Source organism: Dipodomys merriami, unplaced genomic scaffold (genome assembly GCF_024711535.1).
Source record: "Dipodomys merriami isolate MVZ:Mamm:240054 unplaced genomic scaffold, mDipMer1.0.p SCAF_44, whole genome shotgun sequence".
NCBI lineage: Eukaryota > Metazoa > Chordata > Mammalia > Rodentia > Heteromyidae > Dipodomys > Dipodomys merriami.
In genome coordinates, this window is record NW_027206002.1 from 2966824 (window position 1) to 2986159 (window position 19336).

At 50.8% G+C, this 19336-nt stretch overlaps 2 protein-coding genes across 2 annotated transcripts; one reads left to right on the plus strand and one right to left on the minus strand.

Moving 5' to 3' along the window:
* Positions 1 to 13989, plus strand: Rmnd5b (required for meiotic nuclear division 5 homolog B). Its single transcript, XM_069993788.1, has 10 exons — positions 1 to 89; positions 4182 to 4355; positions 6961 to 7106; positions 7227 to 7367; positions 8160 to 8260; positions 8433 to 8599; positions 10344 to 10509; positions 11645 to 11747; positions 11842 to 11996; positions 12080 to 13989. The coding sequence occupies exons 2-10, from the start codon at positions 4217 to 4219 to the stop codon at positions 12141 to 12143; spliced, it is 1182 nt and encodes a 393-aa protein (XP_069849889.1). The 5' UTR covers positions 1 to 89; positions 4182 to 4216; the 3' UTR covers positions 12144 to 13989.
* On the minus strand, positions 13283 to 18606 carry Nhp2 (NHP2 ribonucleoprotein). The gene is made up of 4 exons (XM_069993789.1): positions 18356 to 18606; positions 18193 to 18262; positions 14596 to 14701; positions 13283 to 13655 (listed from the first exon to the last, which is right to left on the minus strand). Exons 1-4 carry the CDS (start codon positions 18513 to 18515, stop codon positions 13530 to 13532), a joined length of 462 nt encoding a protein of 153 aa, XP_069849890.1. The 5' UTR covers positions 18516 to 18606; the 3' UTR covers positions 13283 to 13529.
* Positions 18607 to 19336: the final 730 nt, after the last annotated feature.

A 19336-nucleotide genomic window follows, 5' to 3' on the forward strand; every position in this document is an offset into this window, starting at 1 on the left:
GTCGGGCAGGGCTGCGGGCCCAAGTGAGAGCCGGCGGGCTCCGCTGTGCCAGGAGGTGCGGGCCGAGGGCAGGGCGGCCCGAGGCGAAGGTGAGGCCGGCGGCTGCAGTGGGGTGCGGGCAGTGTGGCTGGGCTCCAGGCCCGGGCCTTCCCCAGAAGCCCCCGGCCCGTCCTGGGGCTTGTTCCCTTTGCAATCGTGCGCCCCGTCCCGGGAACGGGCCCCCCCCACGGGTCGTCGGGCCCGGCCCCGCCCTCCAGAAGCTGCCTGGGCCGGTGCCGTCCCAGCCGAGGGCCCCTGGACTGGGTCGCAGCTGACCCGCCGCGGGCGGGAGTTGGGGCTCCCAGCCGAGCATTTGAGCTGGCACTTTGGAAGGATGAGTCAGAGTGGGACATTTCATTGTGCACGTTAATGCAGTAGGGGGGCTGTGACCGGGGCACGTGGTGGACAAAGCAAGATTGGACACTTCAGATCCGAATGCACCATCAAGGGAAGAATCCGGACCCTATGAAGGGTGACTGGGTTGAGGGTAGGGCAAGCATTAGAGACTGTGGCCTACAGGAGCTTCTATGCAAAAATGGCATTTGTCATATTTAATTGGAAGGAGCCAGTCATCGGAAGAGATGAGGAAATCGGTGTTCAGGCTGAGGGCAAAGGCAATGCAAAGGCCCTGAGGCCAACTAAACCCGGACTGGGCAAGAAACAGAAGGCCAATGTGACTGGAGTATGGCAAGAAAGGGGGAGGGGGGGACATTGTGGTGAGAGATGAGGTTGGAGAGATGGGGTTTGTTTGCATAGACTTACTGACCATAGAAAGAAGTGTGGGTGTGCGTTCGAAATACAATGACAGGTGGGAAGATGGCTCAGTGGTAGAGTGCTTGCCATCCATGCATGAGGCTCTGAGTTTGATTCCTCTGCACCACATAAGCAGAAAAAGCTATAAAGTGGCACTATGGCTCAAGTGGTAGAGTGCTAGCCTGGAGTTGAAGAGCTGAGGGACAGTGCCCAGGCCCAGAGTTCAGGCCCCATGACTGAAAGAAAAAAAAAAAAGAAATACAATGACATCTAATATTTTTTGGTCAAGTAATGATACATTGAGAATGGATAGAGGTGGAGGACTGCCAAAACATCAGAATTAGGTCAGTGTGCCGGGTGCCAGTGGCTCATTCCTGTAATCCTAGCTACTGAGGAGGTTGAGATATGATGATCTGGGTTTGATCTGGCAGATACATCTGAGAGACTTATTTCTAATTAATTAGGAAAAAGCCAGAACTGCAGATGTAGCTCAGGTGGTAGAGAACCAGCCTCATTGAAAAAGTCAAGGGCAATAAAAGTCCCGAGTTTAAGCCCCAGTGTCAGTACCAAAAACAAAACACAAAAACTGGAGAGGGAGAGAGAAAATGAATACACAGAATTAGGTCACTGGTGGCTGTCACTTTTGTGTCAGGTGATAGGGACATCTTCCCTGATTTACATAGCTTCCCTTCTCGCTACCTCAGGAGCACTCTTTCATGTTGAAGATTTAAGAGGAGCCCCTTGTTCATACCTTGGTGTTGTGTTTCTTCTTGCTCACCCCAGCATTTTGAGTCCAGGCCAAAAAAAAAAAAAAATCTGCATGTGCTTTCTGAGTTCTTCAGGTCAGCCAGACCCTGGCCTGGGGAGAGGACAACCAGTCTCCTGGCCTTGAGCAGTTCATGAGCCTATGGGAGAGCCCTGGGTACAGACTGTCACTGCGCAGCAAAGCGGAGGGCCCAGTGTGTGTGGAGCCCTGGGGACAAGTTTGCGAGGCAAAAAGGCTAGATGGGGATCTGATGATTGCGCTGCCGCTCATGTTCTGGGTGCACAGAATAGAAGGGCAGAAGACACCCTGAGCATCAACAGGCTTTGTACAGAGGAAGTGAGTGTGGTTGCACAGGGCTTATGTGGCAAGCAAGGCGTGGTACTATTGAACAAAGGGTGACAGGGTCTGGTGTGTGCTCAGGAGAGCTCATCCTGGTGGATGGTTTCTATTTGTGGGAGGCATTGCAGAAACTTAGGACCAATCATCAGCATGTGTATTAATCATGAGTCCGTCAGGGTCAGTGTACTCGGGCATCCTTGTGTCTGGAGAAGGTGATGAACCCATTCGGATAGGACAGCTCAATCTGGATGGATTGAATAAATAGCTTGTTTATAATATATGGCCTCCTATAATATATATCATATGTACGATGTCATATACATTATAACATATACAGATACATAGTATATTTAGTATCTATACATATAGGATATATATGTGTGTATATGTATGTATGTATGTATGTATGTGTATATATATATATATATATATATATATATAGTGTGTGTGTGTGTGTGTGTGTATGCTGGTACTGGGGCTTGAACTCAGCCACAGATATTTGCTGCTTTCTTCTCTGATGAGGTTGTGGGCTGTTGGGCTGGGTTAGTGCCGTGAGGTATAGTGCTTAGGGCAGGCACCATAGTATAAGTATAGGTATAGTGCTTAGGCCCAGGCCACCCTCTTACTTCCCGCTCCTCCACTCCCAACCGCAGGACCGTGGACCACCTAGTTACTCCTTCGGTCTCATTTTTTTCAGCTGCAGAATGGGTCAAATAGCCATACCCACCTTATAGTGTTTTTCTTTTTTTAAAATAACTTTTAATGTTTTTTATTCCCTTTTATTAGTTGTATTTATTGTTTGTGCATCACTAAGAAATTGAACCCAGGGCCTCATGCATGCTAGCCAATCTCTCTACACCTAAGTCACAATCCCTGCCGTGTTTTTTGTGACTTAAGTTGAATAATGAGTTAATGCATGTGAAGTCATTAGACCCATGCCTGGCACATAAGCGGTCCTTATAAAATGCTGCCACTTAATAAATAATAGCAATGATTATCATATCTGCATTGTACTTTATAATCTAACTTCTGGAATTGAAAACCTTGGGTCCAGCAACTTAATAAAAAAAATAAGTAAAGATTGAAAAAGTATTTCAGACAGGAGTTCCTGGTAAATTTCACCCATAATGGCTCCTATCCAGTTACGGTGTGTCCTTAGGGGGCTGGCGTGTGTAGATACCATGATTCCAAATTGTACAGTGTGTCCCAGCATCAGCTGTAAGGACATGAGGCATAAGCCGATCACAGTGCCACTTTCCTGTCACTTGTCCCCTGTCTGTGGCTGTGCCAAGATGGGGAAGGCAGGACTGGCGGTGCTGGTGGAGATGGAGAAGATCTCCAGGGACACCCTGCATCTAGGATTGTCCTTGAGAGACCGGCTGGGGATGTACAACACCTGCTCATCTCAAGAGGACGGGGAGGAACATCAACTGCTGCCAGGATTTGTGCCTTCACGTGGAAGGCTGATCTGAAAGGGGAGGCAGGGGCTGGTGAGGGAGAGGAGAAGGGAAGGGCCTCAGAAAAAGGAATGAGGAGAAGAAGTTGTGTTACAGCCAGGGAGCTTGAGTCTGTTGGGGAGACAGGCCCTCAGACTGGAAAGAGTACAATGAGAGCAGAGGGAGCCGCATGAGGGCAGGCTAGGGCTTGCTGCCTGGAACCTTGGAGCTGACGGCAAGTGCCAGGGCAGGGGGCTGGGAGAGCACAGTCCAGACACAGGGCGCCCATCTGTGGACAAGGCTGAGGCTGGAGAGGTGGCCAGGCCCCTCAGCTTATTCCCTAAGCTGTGTTTCTAAATACCAGCCATTGTAGGACTGTCACTGTGGTACATGAAAAACGAATTCCACTAATTGAAGATGTGCAAACACACCGCTGTGACTGTATGTGTGCAGTGTATGGTTGTCATTAGTTATGTGGCCCTGGGGGGGGGGGGCTGTTTTCTTCTGGTTAAAAAGAGAGCCAGACAAAAGTAACAGGACAGAGTTGCAAATAGTCATTTTCTCATCATGATATAAACATGTCCTGGCCTAGCCTGCATCCTTAAACACCCCATTGAGGTTAGAGGGAAGCTGTGGACAGATACACTGTGGCAAGCAAATTTGTGTGGCTGTGGGGAAGGAGAGGGATTGAACTAAATGGGAGTATGCTAGGGAAGAGGTTCAAGAAGAAATGTACTCATTACTTGACTTATGTAACTAATCCCTCTATACATACATCACCTTTACAATAACAATTAAAAAACAAAAAGAAAGAAATGGGACCCCCCTCACAATGCCACTGTCCACAGGGACTTGACACAACTCACCTCCAGCCGAGGCCACCATGGAGCAGTGCGCGTGTGTGGAGAGAGAGCTGGACAAGGTCCTGCAGAAGTTCCTCAGCTACGGACAGCACTGTGAGCAGAGCCTGGAGGAGCTGCTGCACTATGTGGGTCAGCTACGTGCTGAGCTGGCCAGTGCAGGTGAGCGCCCCCCCCCCCCCCCAGGAGTCCACTCCAGTCTCCCTGCGGACAGGGAGAGCCAGGGCTGCTTGGGGCGGGGTCTCAGAATGATGGCACATGATTCGTAGGCCTCCTTGAAGGGGGCAGTATCACCTCTTTCAAAAAGCCCGAAGAAATTAGTAGTCTATGTGGAATCATTTCTGTTTCTATTTTGTTTTAAATTTGCTTTTTTTTTTTTTAATGATTCTGGGGAATCAAGTCCAGGACCTCAGACATGCAACCACTGAGCTTCTACTTTCCTTTTTTTTTAATTGTTGTTGGCTGTGGGGCTTGGACTCTGCGCCTAGGTACTGTCCCTGAACTTCTCTGTGCTTAAGGCTAGCACACTATCCCTTGAGCCACCGTGCCATATCTGACTTTTTCTGTTTATGTGGTACTGAGGAATCAAACCCAGGGCTTCACTTCTGCTAGGCAAGCACTCTACCAGTCAGCCACATTCGCAGCCCCTACTTTCCTATTTTTAATTCTTAAGATTCTTTAAGGTAATTTCAAATTTATAAGCAAGTTTCAAGAGTCCTTGAAGGAAGTCATACAAGCCGGGCACAGTGGTACATACCTTTATATTCTAGTTTACCTGTAATCTCAGCACTCTGGCTGATGGGAATTGCTGGTAGGGTTGATGGTATGAGGCCAGCTGGACTGTGTAGTGAGACTGTCACCAAAAACCCGAAGGATGGGGCTGTAGCACAGTGGTAGATCATTTGCCTTGCACACATGATTGTCAGCACTGCAAAAACTACACAAAACTAATACATACCTTTCACTGGTCCACCATCTATGCTGGCATGTTTGCTTTGTCATTCTCTTAAGTATTTTCATTATTCACCATTTGAAAGTAAATTGCAGCTATCTTATTCCTTTGTCCCTAAACCTTCAGTGTTATTTCTGAAGATCAAGCACATTCTCTTACATAAATACAGTATAATAAAACAAAAACATTAATGGATACAATATCACCTAATGACTATGGGTTGATTTTGCCATCGTCCCAGAAATTTTCACCAAACATTTAAACTTTTTTAGTCTTGTTTAGGATCTAGTCCAAGGTCATCTGCCGCATTTATCTATGTGATTGTTTGTTTCTTTAGACAGAGTTTCCTTGTGTAGCTCAGTCTGGTCTTGAACTCCTGATCCGTCTAACTGAGTCCTAAGCGCTGGAATCACAGGCCTGGGTACCACATCCTGCACTGTGGTTTATTTTAATGTCCATCTTGTCTTAGATTTGACCATAAGGAACCACTGATCCCTGGGTTTTATTTTGGTCATTCAACTTACTTTTTTTTTTTGATTGGTTGTGGGGCTTGAACTCTGGGACTAGGTGCTGCCCCTGAGCTCTTTTTACACAAGACTGGTACTCTACCACTTTGAGCCATAGTTTCCACTTTTGCTTTCAGGGTGATTAATTGGAGATCAGATATAGATAAGATATAAATTTTCTTGCTGGGCCTGGCTTCAAACTGTGATATTCAGATCTCAGCCTCCTGAGTAGCTAGGATGACAGGGTGTGAGCACCAGTGCCCAGCATCAACTTATGTTTTGAAAGGGTACAACTCAGATTTATTTGTGGTATTATCAAATCGTGATTACTGTCTAATTTCGGAACATTTTTTTATTTTTATTTTTATTTTTGTCGGTTGTGGGGCCTGAACTCTGGGCCTGGGTGCTGTCCCTCTGCTCTTCAGCTCAAGGCTAGCGCTCTACCACTTGAGCCACATTGCCACTTCCAGCTTTTTCTGCTTATGAGATGCTGAGGAATCGAACCCAGGGCCTCGTGCATGCAAGGCAAGCGCTCTACCACTGAGTCACCTTCCCAGCCCCTACTTGCCTTCTTTGTCTATGCACTTACCTCTTCTGGACTCTTCCTATAAATAATCACAGTACATGGCCTTAGCTTCTGGCTTTTTTTCATTAGCATGGTGTTTTGCCGTTGACTTGTTTTTGCCATGCTGTGGATTGAACCCAGAGTCTGGCGCATGCGAGGCAAAAGCTGTATCCCCAGCCCAGAATCGTGCTTTCCGGGCCTGTCCCATTATAGCACGTTTCAGTACTTCATGCCTTTTATGGCTGAATCTTATCTGTCACATGAGTGAATGAACATTTGAGTTGTTTCTATCTTTTGGTTATTGTGAATGATGCTAAGAATATTTAGGTACAATCTTCTGTGTGGGTATATAAGTTTTCATTTATCTCAGAATAGAATTACTGGGTTCTATGTAAAGTATGTTTAACTTGAAGTTAAACCTATAGAATTCTATGTAGGAATATAGTACAAGAATAAATGATGTGTGCGGCCCATAGTAAGTACCCAGTTATCTTCACTCATAGCAGTCTATGATTTTACAGATGAGGAAATGAAGTCACTACAAGACTGACTTGGCCAGTTCCAAGTCATGGATTTATAAAAGGGGCAGGACCTGACATAGTAGCTAGGTATTTCCCTGTGGCATCCAGGGTGCTTTCGGGGCTGTCAGGCTGGTATTAGGAGAGGATCCAGAGACCTTGTCTGCTACAGAAGCAGGTGCTCAGCCACCTCTGTATCCAGACTCAGTCCACTCTTTCTCTGCAGCTCTCCAGGGGACCCCTCTCTCCGCCACCCTCTCCCTGGTGATGTCTCAGTGCTGCCGGAAGATCAAAGACACTGTCCAGAAACTGGCTTCAGACCACAAGGATATTCATAGCAGCGTGTCCCGAGTGGGCAAAGCCATTGACAGGGTGAGCTCATGGGCGGCTCCAGACCTGAGGGTGGGAACCCCCTGACTTGAGTGTGTACTGGGCCTAGCAGGAGAGTAAGGGAGAACACCCAAGTCACAGGTCCCTGTCTCTCCTCGTCAGAACTTTGACTCTGAGATTTGCGGTGTAGTCTCAGACGCCGTGTGGGACTCGCGGGAGAAGCAGCAGCAGATCCTGCAAATGGCCATCGTGGAGCACTTATACCAGCAGGGTATGCTCAGCGTGGCAGAGGAGCTGTGCCAGGTATGTGCGCCAGGCAGGCCAGGACCGTGTGTCCTGCTTCCTACCCAACAACTTTCTAATGCCAATCTCTGCCCCCTCTCTCTCTTTTTTTTTTTGCTACTCCTGGGCTTGAACTCAGGGCCTGGGCACTGTCCCTGCGCTTCTTTTACTCAAGGCTGGCACTCTACCACTTGAGTCACAGCACAACTTCCAGCCTTTTCTGTTGATGTGTTATTGAGGAATCGAACCCAGGGCTTCATGCATGCTAGGCAAGGACTCTACCACTAAGCCACTTTCTGCCATTTTTGAATACACTTATTTTAGAAAGGCAATCAGTCCCCCTGCCATAAAATGCAAAGTAGCTCTAAAAATACGTGTGACAAAAAGCGAAGTTAGCGATTTCCAGAGTGAGATGCTGGCCAGCATGCTGAGCCAAGCTTGATATTAATGAAGTGATGAAGTAGCGCTGGTGAAGCGTTAGAGATACTGGCAGTGAAAGTAAAGGAGGCTTTGCCTTTGTTGAACAAGAACTGCAAAGGCATGTTTTCTCTGTAGGCCATCCAGTGCCAAGCTCAGGGCTATCCAGTACCCCACAGGTGTAGGTTCTGCTGTCTGCACTGTGGGGCCCGTTGGGGGCACTCCCAGATATTAGCTGGTGTTCTAGAATGGATATGAGAACAGAGGGGCCCAGGCCATAGCAGGGAGGGAATCTCAGCTCCTCTTGCCAATCTGCTTTCCTCTCCCCAACCAGTCTGCGGCAGATGACTTTTTATTGGGTGCCTAACAGAATCTGGGAAACCCTCTTTTCAACAGGAATCAACGCTGAATGTGGACTTGGATTTCAAGCAGCCCTTCCTAGAACTGAACCGAATCTTGGAAGCTCTTCATGAACAGGACCTGGGGCCAGCCCTGGAGTAAGGAGCCAGCGGTGGGCCGGCAGCTGCTCCCCTCCCACCCTCCCAGGGCCCAGGGCCCGCCCCTAGGCTTCCAGCCCTGGCACAGGGCCTTGCACAGGCTTTTGGCGCCTTCCCTGGGAGAGGGCCCTCCACCACACCCGCGCCCTGCTCAACTGGCCCTTTCTTCCAGATGGGCCATCTCCCACAGGCAGCGCCTGCTGGAGCTCAACAGCTCCCTGGAGTTCAAGCTGCGGCGGCTGTACTTCATCCGCCTCCTGGCCGGCGGCCCCGAGAAGCAGCTGGAGGCCCTCAGCTATGCCCGGCACTTCCAGCCCTTTGCTCGGCTGCACCAGCGGGGTGAGTGTGTGTGTGTGTGCTGCCCAGCGTCAGCCCTGTCTGCATGCAACCCTGGTCCCCATGCCCACACGAGGCGCTGTTACTCAAGTTATCTTAGGTGGCTCGCTCAGCCCTTTGCTGCCAGGGTGAGGTTGAAACCAGAACACTTTAGTGCGAGCATGGTAGTATGTGCCCATAATCCCTAGTACTTGGGAGGTTGGAGGCAGGAGGATCACAATATGAGGCCTGGACAATGTAAGCAAGACTTTATTCAAAAACAAAGGAACCCTTCGGTCTCTTTTTTTTCTTTCTTTTTTTTTGTGAGACTGAGACTGAGACTTGAACTCGGTACCTGATGCTTTCTTTGCTTATTGGCTGTCACTGTACCAACTGAGTTATACCTTCAACTCCAACTCCAAGGTTCTCAATCTACCTTTGCCAAACTTTTTTTGTTGTTGTTGGTTGTGGGGCTTGAACTCTGGGCCTAGGTGCTGTTCCTCAGCTCTTCAGCTCAAGGCTAGTGCTCTATCACTTGAGCCACAGCACTACTTCCGGTTTTCTGAGTAGTTTATTGGAGATAAGAGTCTCATGGACTTTTCTGTCTGGGATGGCTTTGAACCTCTATCCTCAGATCTCAGCCTCCTGAGTAAGTAGGATTACAGGTATTGAGCCAGCGGCACCCGGCTCCCAAACCATTTTCATGCCTCTTCATGCTGTGTCCCATGCAGCAGAGTGTGCCAACCCCTTCCACTGCTTTGCCTCGAGGGCTCTGCCTGTCTGTTAAGACTCTCTTGTACCTCTTCTGGTTCATCTTTCCTGAGCCCATTTCCTCCTATCTTGACTGTGAGGCGCTCACCATAGTAACCCATGCTGTTACCTTTTATTACCTTCACTCATAATTAACTGCTTTAAATTTTAAAGCATCTTTTTTAAAAAAAATATCACAAGGTTTTATTGTTTTTGTTTTTGCTTATGTGGTGCTGCTGAGGAATCGAACCCAGGGCCTCATGCATGCAAAGCAAGTGCTCTACCACTGAGCCACCTTCCTAGCCCCTGCTTTAAATTTTAAACAAAAGCTGGCTGTCATGGTGCACAAGTGTTGTCCCAGCTACTTGGGCTGAGGTAGAAGGATTGCTTGAGTTTAGGAGTTGAGACCATCCTGAGAAACATACTGAGACCCTATCTCAAGACAAAGTTTTATTTATAAAGATAACATCCAGAGTGTGTGTGTGTGTGTGTGTGTGTGTGTGTGTGTGTGTGTGTGTGTGTGTGTGTGTGTGTGTGTGTGTGTGTGTGTGTGTGTGTGTGTGTGTGTGTGTGTGTGTGTGTGTGTTGGTGGTGGACATAGAACCCAGTCCACACATGCCAGGCCAATGCTTTACTGCCAGTGCTCTACTCCTGAGCCTCAAACACTGATTCCAAGTTCCCACTTTAGTGCAGCCTCTCAAAAGCTCCAGACCTGGATGTGTTATTAAGAGAGTTAAGTTGCAGTTGGTGAGGGCATGTGGTTAGCAGATTCCTACCTGCTCTCCAGGCATTTGGAAGGCTGGAGACATGGGAAAGCACCTGACTCTATGTTGGCAGTGAGTCTATCTGCAGACTTGACCTCCCCACTAGATTTCAGAGACTCAGCTCTGCCCGGGGCATTTCAGTCCCTGTGCAGTCTGGTCAGGCCAGGCCCCATGGGCTGGCTCTGCCTTGCCACCGCTGGGGGATGGGTTTAGGGCTTGGGTATTTCCTAGTGCTTACTCTGGTTGCCTTGCAGAGATCCAGGTGATGATGGGCAGCCTGGTGTACCTGAGGCTGGGCCTGGAGAAGTCTCCTTACTGCCACCTCCTGGACAACAGCCATTGGGCGGAGATCTGTGAGACCTTCACTCGGGATGCGTGTTCCCTGCTGGGGCTTTCTGTGGAGTCCCCGCTCAGCGTCAGGTACAGCTCACCCCTGCCCCCTCTGCAGGTGGGAGGCCGGGGAGGGACACCTTTCTGCCAGACCCTACCACATGCCAGGAACACCAGTGCTAAAGTGATAGGCATCTTTCCAGGTAGACAGTGCCCAGCCTACAATAAACAGGGTCCTGTGTACATCACCCCACTGCGAGCCCCTCCACTAATCCAAGTCTTCCTGGTCTTGTCTCAGCTCCCACTTCCTGTCAGAAGAGACTTGAGTGACTGAGTAATGTGGACTTTGAGCTATTAAAGCTTAGATGTAGCTGGGCGCTGGTGGCTCACACCTGTAATCCTAGCTCCTCAGGAGGCTGAGATCTGAGGATCTCGGTTCAAAGCCAGCCCGGGCAGGAGAGAGACCGTGAGACTCCTATCTCCAATAAACCACCAGAAAACCAGAAGTGGCACTGTAGCTCAAGTGGTAGAGCGCTCGCCTTGAGCTGAAGAGCTGAGGGACAGTGTCCAGGCCCAGAGTTCAAGCCCCACAACCGACCAAAAAAGAATAAAGTAAAATAGAGCTTAGATGTCTCCTCTACTGTCCATCCATTCTCACCTCCCAGCAATCCCAGGGGCTGGAGGTTGTCTGTGTTACACAGGAGAAATGGAGGATCATGTGGGCTAACCTGCTGTCACCTAAGGAGCAAGGGATGCTTGGACTGATCCGAGCCACACATTCCCCCTCAGTATGTGGACTTGGGTCACAGTGGCATTTCCAGCATGGACAGCACTGGCCCTTGGGCAGGGAGACTGGTGGGCAGGACTGCTCTGTGCACTGTAGGGAACTTACCTGGGGTTCCAGCGGTGGGTTCCCTACCCCTTGTGGAATCTGGAGAACTGAGCACCTGTCCTCCATTACTTAGCATCAAGTAGATCCACAGTTATACCACATGTACTCACAGCCCTAAAGTAACTGGGGCCCTTCCCCCTTGATATTATTCTATCCTCCCAAGGATGTTCACTGGTTTGGGCCGATCTCTGCCACTGGGGCTTCAGCTTTTGGCTTAGGAATTCAGCATTCCCGTCAGCATGCCTGGGACTTGAGGAACTTTCATGTCACTTTAGAATGCTTGGTCTGTGCTGGGCTGCTCCAGCTCCTGCAGCCTCTGTCTCTTGTTTGTAGCTTTGCCTCTGGCTGTGTGGCCCTGCCCGTGCTGATGAACATCAAAGCTGTGATTGAGCAGAGGCAGTGTGCAGGCGTCTGGAGTCACAAGGACGAGCTGCCGGTGAGGCCTGGCAGGGGGTGTGCGTGTGGGAGGCAGGCGCAGGGGAGGCCTGCCAAGAAGGGAAGTGGAGCTCTCCCTTTGCTGGCCTCCGCAGATTGAGATTGAGCTAGGCATGAAGTGCTGGTACCACTCGGTGTTCGCTTGCCCCATCCTTCGTCAGCAGACGTCGGATTCCAATCCCCCCATCAAGCTTATCTGCGGCCACGTCATCTCCCGAGATGCGCTCAACAAGCTCATTAATGGAGGGAAGTAAGTTCCCTGGCCCGCTCCATCTTGGCTGCCTCTCCTGTTGGCCACCCCTGAGATGGTTCATCGTTGTCCCCCCTTTGCAGGCTGAAGTGTCCCTACTGCCCGATGGAACAGAACCCAGCCGATGGGAAGCGCATCATCTTCTGATTTCTGCCTCCAAGGAACTTTGTTGGAAGGGATTTGTGCCCCACAAGCCCTGGTCTGTTTTGGAGGGCAAGCGGGTCCCTTTCGCAGCACCTGGCGGAAGAGCAAAGCACTTGCATATGGGCTAGACACCTAGAAAGTGAAGCACCTGCCGTCTGCCCGGGGCAGCCCGCTCCTTGGCTGTAAGGGGAGGGAGGGAGACACTGGCTTCTGTACTTGGCCTTTTCTGTTTCTGCCCTTGACTTCTCAGCAGCCAAGAGTAGCAAAGTCCTCAGTTTTCCCACCCCTGCCTGCAGCTGTCTTACTGCCATACACTCAAGTCCCCGGGTGTGCGGCTGCAGCCCGCCTCCTCCCCCTGTACAGCTCCAACTGTATGTATCCTTCCCCTTACTGTAAATAGTCCACGTTAGAACTGATGTCATTTTATAACTCGAAGCAAATACTCACAGCCCTTCTCCTTACTTTGGCGCCTTGAGCTTCACTGACGAATCACTCATGCTTGCTGCATGCCAGCACTGGGGTTGGCCTGGGGACTGCTGCTAGCAAAGCCGTGTCCAGCTACGAGGCCATGTAGGCCCTTGGTTGGGGGAAACTGGGAACCCAGAGTGAGATGCTTTCACATGCATCCATGTAAAACCTTCCTGGAAACCACGTAAGTTGTAATAGGAAGGTGAAAGCTGGGTGTTGTGTGCTGAGTGCTTGGTGCTGGCTTCTGACAGCAGGAAGGAACTTAAGTCTAAAACATTTGGAGGGACTACCAGGAAGGGCCAATGGGTCAAGCAGAACAGCTTGGGTCTTGCATTTAGCTTCCTGTTTAGAGTTTACTATGTAAATAGCTGAATTGCTTCCATCAGGCACAAGGCTTCTGGGAGAAAAGGAATGGGAGGGACCCGACGCAGGGGCTGCAGACTTCAGGGTGCTGCTGTCCCTTCTCAGAGCCTCCGCCTATTCAGAAAGGGGTAGCTGGGAGTGCCACAATGGCAACCCAGTTTGGGCTTGAGCTCAGGCGGCAAGCCTGCAGAGCATGTTTTCACAGCACTCTGCAGAATTCTTTGTGAACTCTTCCGCTCCAGCCTGCCTGCCTGCCAGTTCCTCAGCCCCACCGGCAGCTGTTGCGAGAAAACACCCACAGGCTCAGCACATTTTATTTAGTCTTAGCATTTACTTCCCTTATCCCACAGTCTTGGAACTGTCTGCATTGAAGACAGCTCCTCAACAGGAAATAGCACTGGCATTGTCTCTGCTGGCTCTACCTCCAAGGACAGCTGTTGGACCTGCCTGGGAAGAATCTGTGTCTTGGGATTGGGCAGATGCTGAGAAGGCGAGCAGCCCCCCCTGTCATCAGCCCAGCAGCTTCGGGAGCAGGTGCTGAGGTTGTGCCTGTGTCCTTCACAAGGGTGGTGGCAGGGCCTGCACCTCCTCCAGGCACTCGTCGTAGGCCTCCTGGTATTCTTCATGGGGCTTCACCATGATCACGCAGGTGGGGCGCTTGGAGCCTGCAGCGGCACCTAGGTCCTACAGAGGAGAGGTTACTTGGGCAAAGAGGCTGCACAATCTGCATGCTGCACCACAAGCGGATGACGTCCTAGCCTAACTTGGCACACAACTAGGTTCCGTTGGTGCACACTGTACCAACAGAACATTTTGAGTTGTGCACTGGTGGCTCACACCTGCAATCCTAGCTTCTCAGGAGGATCGCAGTTTGAAGCCAGCCTGGACACAAAAGTCTGTGAGACACTTTTTCCATATGACTGTTGTTGAGTCTACAAGTACAATGATAGGCCCCTAAAATACCACTTGACTGTGGACCCACTTAAACACAACTAACATGGATGCAGCGCCTTATTTACATCTGCTTTCATTCTTTTTTTGGTCAGTTGTGGGGCTTGAACTCTGGATCTGGGCGCTGTCCCTTAGCTCTTCAGTTCAAGGCTAGCGCTCTACCACTTGAGCCACAGTGCCACTTCTGGTTTTCTGGTGGTTTATTGGAGATAAGAGTCTCATGAACTTTGCTGTCCGGGCTGGCTTTGAACCGGGATCCTCAGATCTCAGCCTCCTGAGTAGCTAGGATGACAGGCGTGAGCCACAGGTGCCCAACTCCTGCTTTCATTCTTAATCCACAGATAAAGGGAACCCTTTACTGAGATTTGCCAGACAAGGTGGTGTATGCCTTCAGTCCCAGCTCCTCAGGAGGCTGAGACTGGAATGCTTGGGCCCAAGAGTTTGGGACACTGAATGCCATAGAAACACTATCTCAAAAAACAAGCCAGAACAAAACCTATAGTGACAAATCACTTGCATCCCTCTTCCCCACCACTAGGAGGCAGCAGAGCCAGGAAGTCACCTACGCCTGTCTTTCTTTTCCTGCTGTGACTTGTGCAGGCTGCATCTCAGACACCCTCCCCTCAAGGCTGGTCAGGGTGTGTTTGTAGAGGGTCTTGGGAAGGGGGCTTACCGTCTTGGAGGGGATATAGACATAGGGCAAATTACGGTCCTCACACATAACCGGGAGATGGCAGTATACCTCAATTGGTAATGTGTCTCCTGCCAAAACCATGATCCTGAAATGAGAAAAACCATCGGCATTTTTAGTTGCTCCCTCCTTCCTCCTCAATTATATCCCCAGAGCTAGGCATGGGCGTAGAAAGATTAATAAGATGCCTTGCTATAAGGAAGCAGTTATTAACATGGGCCTGTCCACTTCTGAAATTATGTTCAGCAAATGCATTCTGGAGAGGTGATTTCTACTTTTTTTTTTTTTCCAGTCCTGGGGCTTGAACTCAGGGCCTGGGCACTGTCCCTGAGCTTCTTTTGCTCAAGGCTAACACTTTACCACTTGAGCCACAGTGCCACGTCCAGCTTTTACTGAGGAATCAAACCCCAGGGTTTTCATGCTTGCTAGGCAAGCACCACTAAGCCATATTCCTTGCCTTTACTTCTTTTTGAGGTCTGGTTGTGGGGCCTGAACTCTGGGCCTAGGTGCTGTCCCTCAGCTCTTCAGCTCAAGGCTAGTGCTCTACCACTTGAGCCACAGCACCACTTCTGGCTTTTTTCTTTTTGCTTATGTGGTGCTGAGGAATTGAACCCAGGGCCTCATGCATGCAAGGCAAGCGCTCTACCACTGAGCCACCTTCCCAGCCCCATTCATTCATTCATTCATTCATTCTTTCTTTCTTTGGGCTTTGAGCTTGCTGTAAGCAAGTGTTCTATACTTGAGCCCTCTTTCAGGTCTTGTGCTTTTTCTTTTTTGGTGATGGTGGTTGTGGGGCTTGAACTAAGGGCTTCGGCATTGTCCCTGAGTCTTTCACTCAAGGCTAGCGCTGTACCACTTTGAGCCAAAACATCACTTCCAGTTTTCTGGTGGTTAATTGGAATTCAGAGTCTCAGGGAGGACTGGGAATGTGGCTTAATGGGAGAGTGCTTGCCTAGCAGGCATGAAGCCCTGGGTTTGATTCCCTCAGTACCACATCAACAGAAAAATTGGAAGTAGAGCTGTGGCTCAAGTGGTAAAGTGCTAGTCTTGAGCAAAGGAAGCTCAGGGACAGAACCCAGGCCCCGAGTTCAAGCCCCAGGACTGGCACACACACACACACACACAAAAGTCTCACACACACAAAAAAGTCTCAGGGACTTTCCTGCCCAGGATGGCTTTGAACTGTGATCCTTATATCTTACCCTCCTGAGTAGCTAGGATTACAGGTGTGAGCCACTGGCCAACCTTATCTTACACTTTTTTTTTTTAACCTGGCCTCAGACCTGGATTCTCATATCTCCTAAGTAGCTGTGACTACAGGTATGCTGTACCATGCCTGTTCCATGGTCGCTGCTTCTTGGCAGCAGGTAAATGCTACCAAGTGTTAACAAGTAGAGCAGTGCTGGAAAGGTGAGGGATGGAAGAGCTCTGCTCTCCTTGCAAGTCAGAAGAAGGTTTCCACCAGCAGGAAACAGCACTTGAAACCTGAGCGACATCAGATGGCCGACAGAGGCCCAAGGCTGAAAGTCAGCATGGCACCATATATACAGGAAATGATTTTTTGCAGCCTGGGCTGTTTTTGGACTCTAGGATGGAGAACAGGTAGACTGCAAGCATCATGCCAAAGAGCCTTGAATGCTTGGCCAAGAGGTAGGGGCTCTGTCCCATGGAAACGAGCCCACAGCATTCCTCGCTGCCAAGGTAAGAGAGCTCAGGCAGAGCCTTAGAAGGCCTGAATACTAGACTAGAAAGAAGAGTGTTCTCCAAGGGTGATGACAGACCAGAGCCCTGGTTCAAACTCCTGCTAACACATTCCTCTCCCTTCTACTCCAGGGGCCCCTCCAGCTCCTCTGCCTGTGGTAGCTTTAACTATCAGTGTTCCTCCAATGGCCAGGCGTGGTCTTTGCTGTTTTCTCCTTGGCACCTTCTCCCTGGCAGATCTGATCCACAACCCTGTCAGGTGCCACCTAGGACTTAACCCTATCCACTCCCTTATCTTTTCTCCAGCCTGGCTGCTCTCTTCCAAGCTCCTGTTTGACAGTTAAGCCTGGGATGGGAGGCAGTGGGCAGCAAGCCTGTATCCCAAGGCACCTCCAAAAACCGAATGTGATCTTTTCATACAACCTAGCACTAACCACAATGTCCAACTACAGGCCCGTCCATTGGGCTGAGCACGCTAACATCCAGAAGTCATACACCCCCACTGTGTAAATATCCTTGCCAATCAATCAACTTTAATTTCTCCCATCATCTCTCCTGGACTCCCCCAAATTTCCTCTTGCTTCTTTTAATCCTTTCCTCTACTGCCAGAAACAAAATGTAAATGTAATCATTATACTAAACCTACTACAGCTTACAAGACTCCACAGAAAGGTCCATTACTACTATCCTCTCCCCTGTCCTGGGACCCATGCTTCTGGCAGGACCTTGTTCCCAAAATTAATCCTTGTGTCTTCAAGTAAGACCCTATCTCAAAAAACAAAAACTCAGCCAGGCACTGGTTGCTCATGCCTCTAATTCTAGCTATTCAGGAGGCTGAGATCTGGGGGATCAAGCCTGCCTGAGTTAGGAATCCAGGAGACTCTTATCTCCAACTAGCCACCCAAAAGCCAGAAGTGAGGCTATGGTTCAAAGGGTAGAACATCAGCCTTGAGTGAAAAAGCTAAAGGACAGTGCCTAGACGCTTGAGTTCAAACCCAAGACCAGCACCAAAACAATAAGATTCAGTTCTACTGGGACTGCCTTAGGAAAACTTAATCTCAAGAAAACTTTCTAGTGTTAAAGCCCTCAACGTTGTTATCCCTTGCTTTGTGCAGTTGCAGACAGAACCCATGCAAACCAGGGACCCCCCCCTCCCCCCCATGCAGTAAGTGCTCTACCACTGACACCAACACAGTCCCTTTAAGCACCTACTTTGTACCAGGTTTATGGATGGAAAATCTTGGGGCCTTATTCTCAACGAGGTTACCATCCGGCCTGGGTGGGAAATACAGGGACTAAAATATAAGCTTCAGATCTTCATAAATGTCAGAAATGGCTGGGCGCTGCTGGCTCAGGCCTGTCATCCTAGCTACTCAGGAGGCTGAGATCTGAAGATCGTGATTCAAAGCCAGCCCGGGCAGGTAAATCCATGAGACTCTTATCTTCAATAAACCACTCAAAAGACCGGAAGTGGTGCTGTGGCTCAAGTGGGAGAGCACTCGCCTTGAGCTGAAGAGCTGAGGGACAGCGCCCAGGCCCAGAGTTCAAGCCCCACGACCGACCAAAGAAAAGAAAAAAGTCAGAAACCTTTCTCACCACACCTGTAACTTTCCTTCATGGCTCTATCCTCACCAGCGATTATTCCCGTGAGAGTATGTGATCAATGCCATCCTCAGCCCGAAGGAGACTCCTGGACCAAAGAAGTTGGAGTCTCCAAGGGAGCTGGCTTACACAAGTCTCTCTCCTCTGAAATTCGCTCCGAGCTCCTACGGAGATGTGTTGGTGTCCACGAGGGAGCTGAGTGGGTACAGGGGCTGGGTCCGAGTCAACCCTTAACCGAGCACCGAGTGAGACAGTGGGGGGGGGGGGTGTCCTTACCCTTTCTCGCCTTTGTTGACAAATTTCTGAACTTCCTTTACCCCGCGCCGGATCTGCTTCTGCTTCACCGCTGCAAAGACAGAAGAGTCAGTGGGGGAGGCTTGCCCCCCCCCGCGCCCGCCCCTCTGCCCCCCTCCTGCTCTCAGGACCCCCCGGGCCTCACCTTTCTTGATACATTTGTAGAGCTTGCGCGTGAGGCGGCGGGAAGCCAGGGGCTGCGCGATGGGGTTCAGGTTGACCAGCAGCTCCTGATAAGTTCGCTCCCCGCCGCTCGCCTCCGCCGGAGCCTCCGGGCCGTCCGGATCGGCCTTTATTTTGGTCATCGCGGGCTCCGCGGGCAGCCGAAACCCTCCCAGAAGAATCCACGCGGCCGGGCGCTGCGGGAACCACTTCCGAGTCGTCGCGCCGGATGGGAAGCCGTCGTTCACAACAGCCAATTAGAAAACGACGTCTCCAACTCCGACCAATCGCCGACGCGCAGTGCTTTTAACTAAAGAACTGGGAGAGGCGGAGTCTTGGTCCTAGGGGCGGGGCTTTCCCCGGCCCCATCAGCTTCGAGGGAATCCGCAGAGGGGCGTGGCCTGGAGGCGCGGCCTGGAGGGCGGAGGCGGGGCCTGGAGGGCGGAGGCGGGGCCTGGAGGGCGGAGGCGGGGCCTGGGTGGCGGAGGCGCGGCCTGGAGGGCGGAGGCGGGGCCTGACGGGCGCGCGGGGCCGGCCGGCCGGAGGCTGGGAGAGCTTAGATTTCCCGCTTGCGTTTAAGATTTCAGTAACCCTGCTCGGAGGATCCCGTGTTGCAATCTCGGAGACGTGGGGTGTGCGTGCGTGCATGCGTGTGTGTCTGTGTGTGTGTAAAACAGGCTTGAGGATCACGAATTCGAGGCCCACACAGCAAAAGGTAGCAAAAACAATACAAAACAGAGGGCATGGGGCGTGGTGGTAGCGGGCGGTGTGAGCCACCCGCACCAGCTAAAGCTTTCGCTTGTTTGTGCCAGAAACTCCCTGGGTTGGGGGGGGGGAATGGGCGTGGCATGCGAGGATCGCAGGTGGAGGGGTGGGGCATGTGGGAGGCGGGGCCGCGTGGCGGGAGGCGGGGCCGCGCGGGTGGGCGGGGCCTCACTGGAAGGAGAGGCCTCATTGGGAGGCG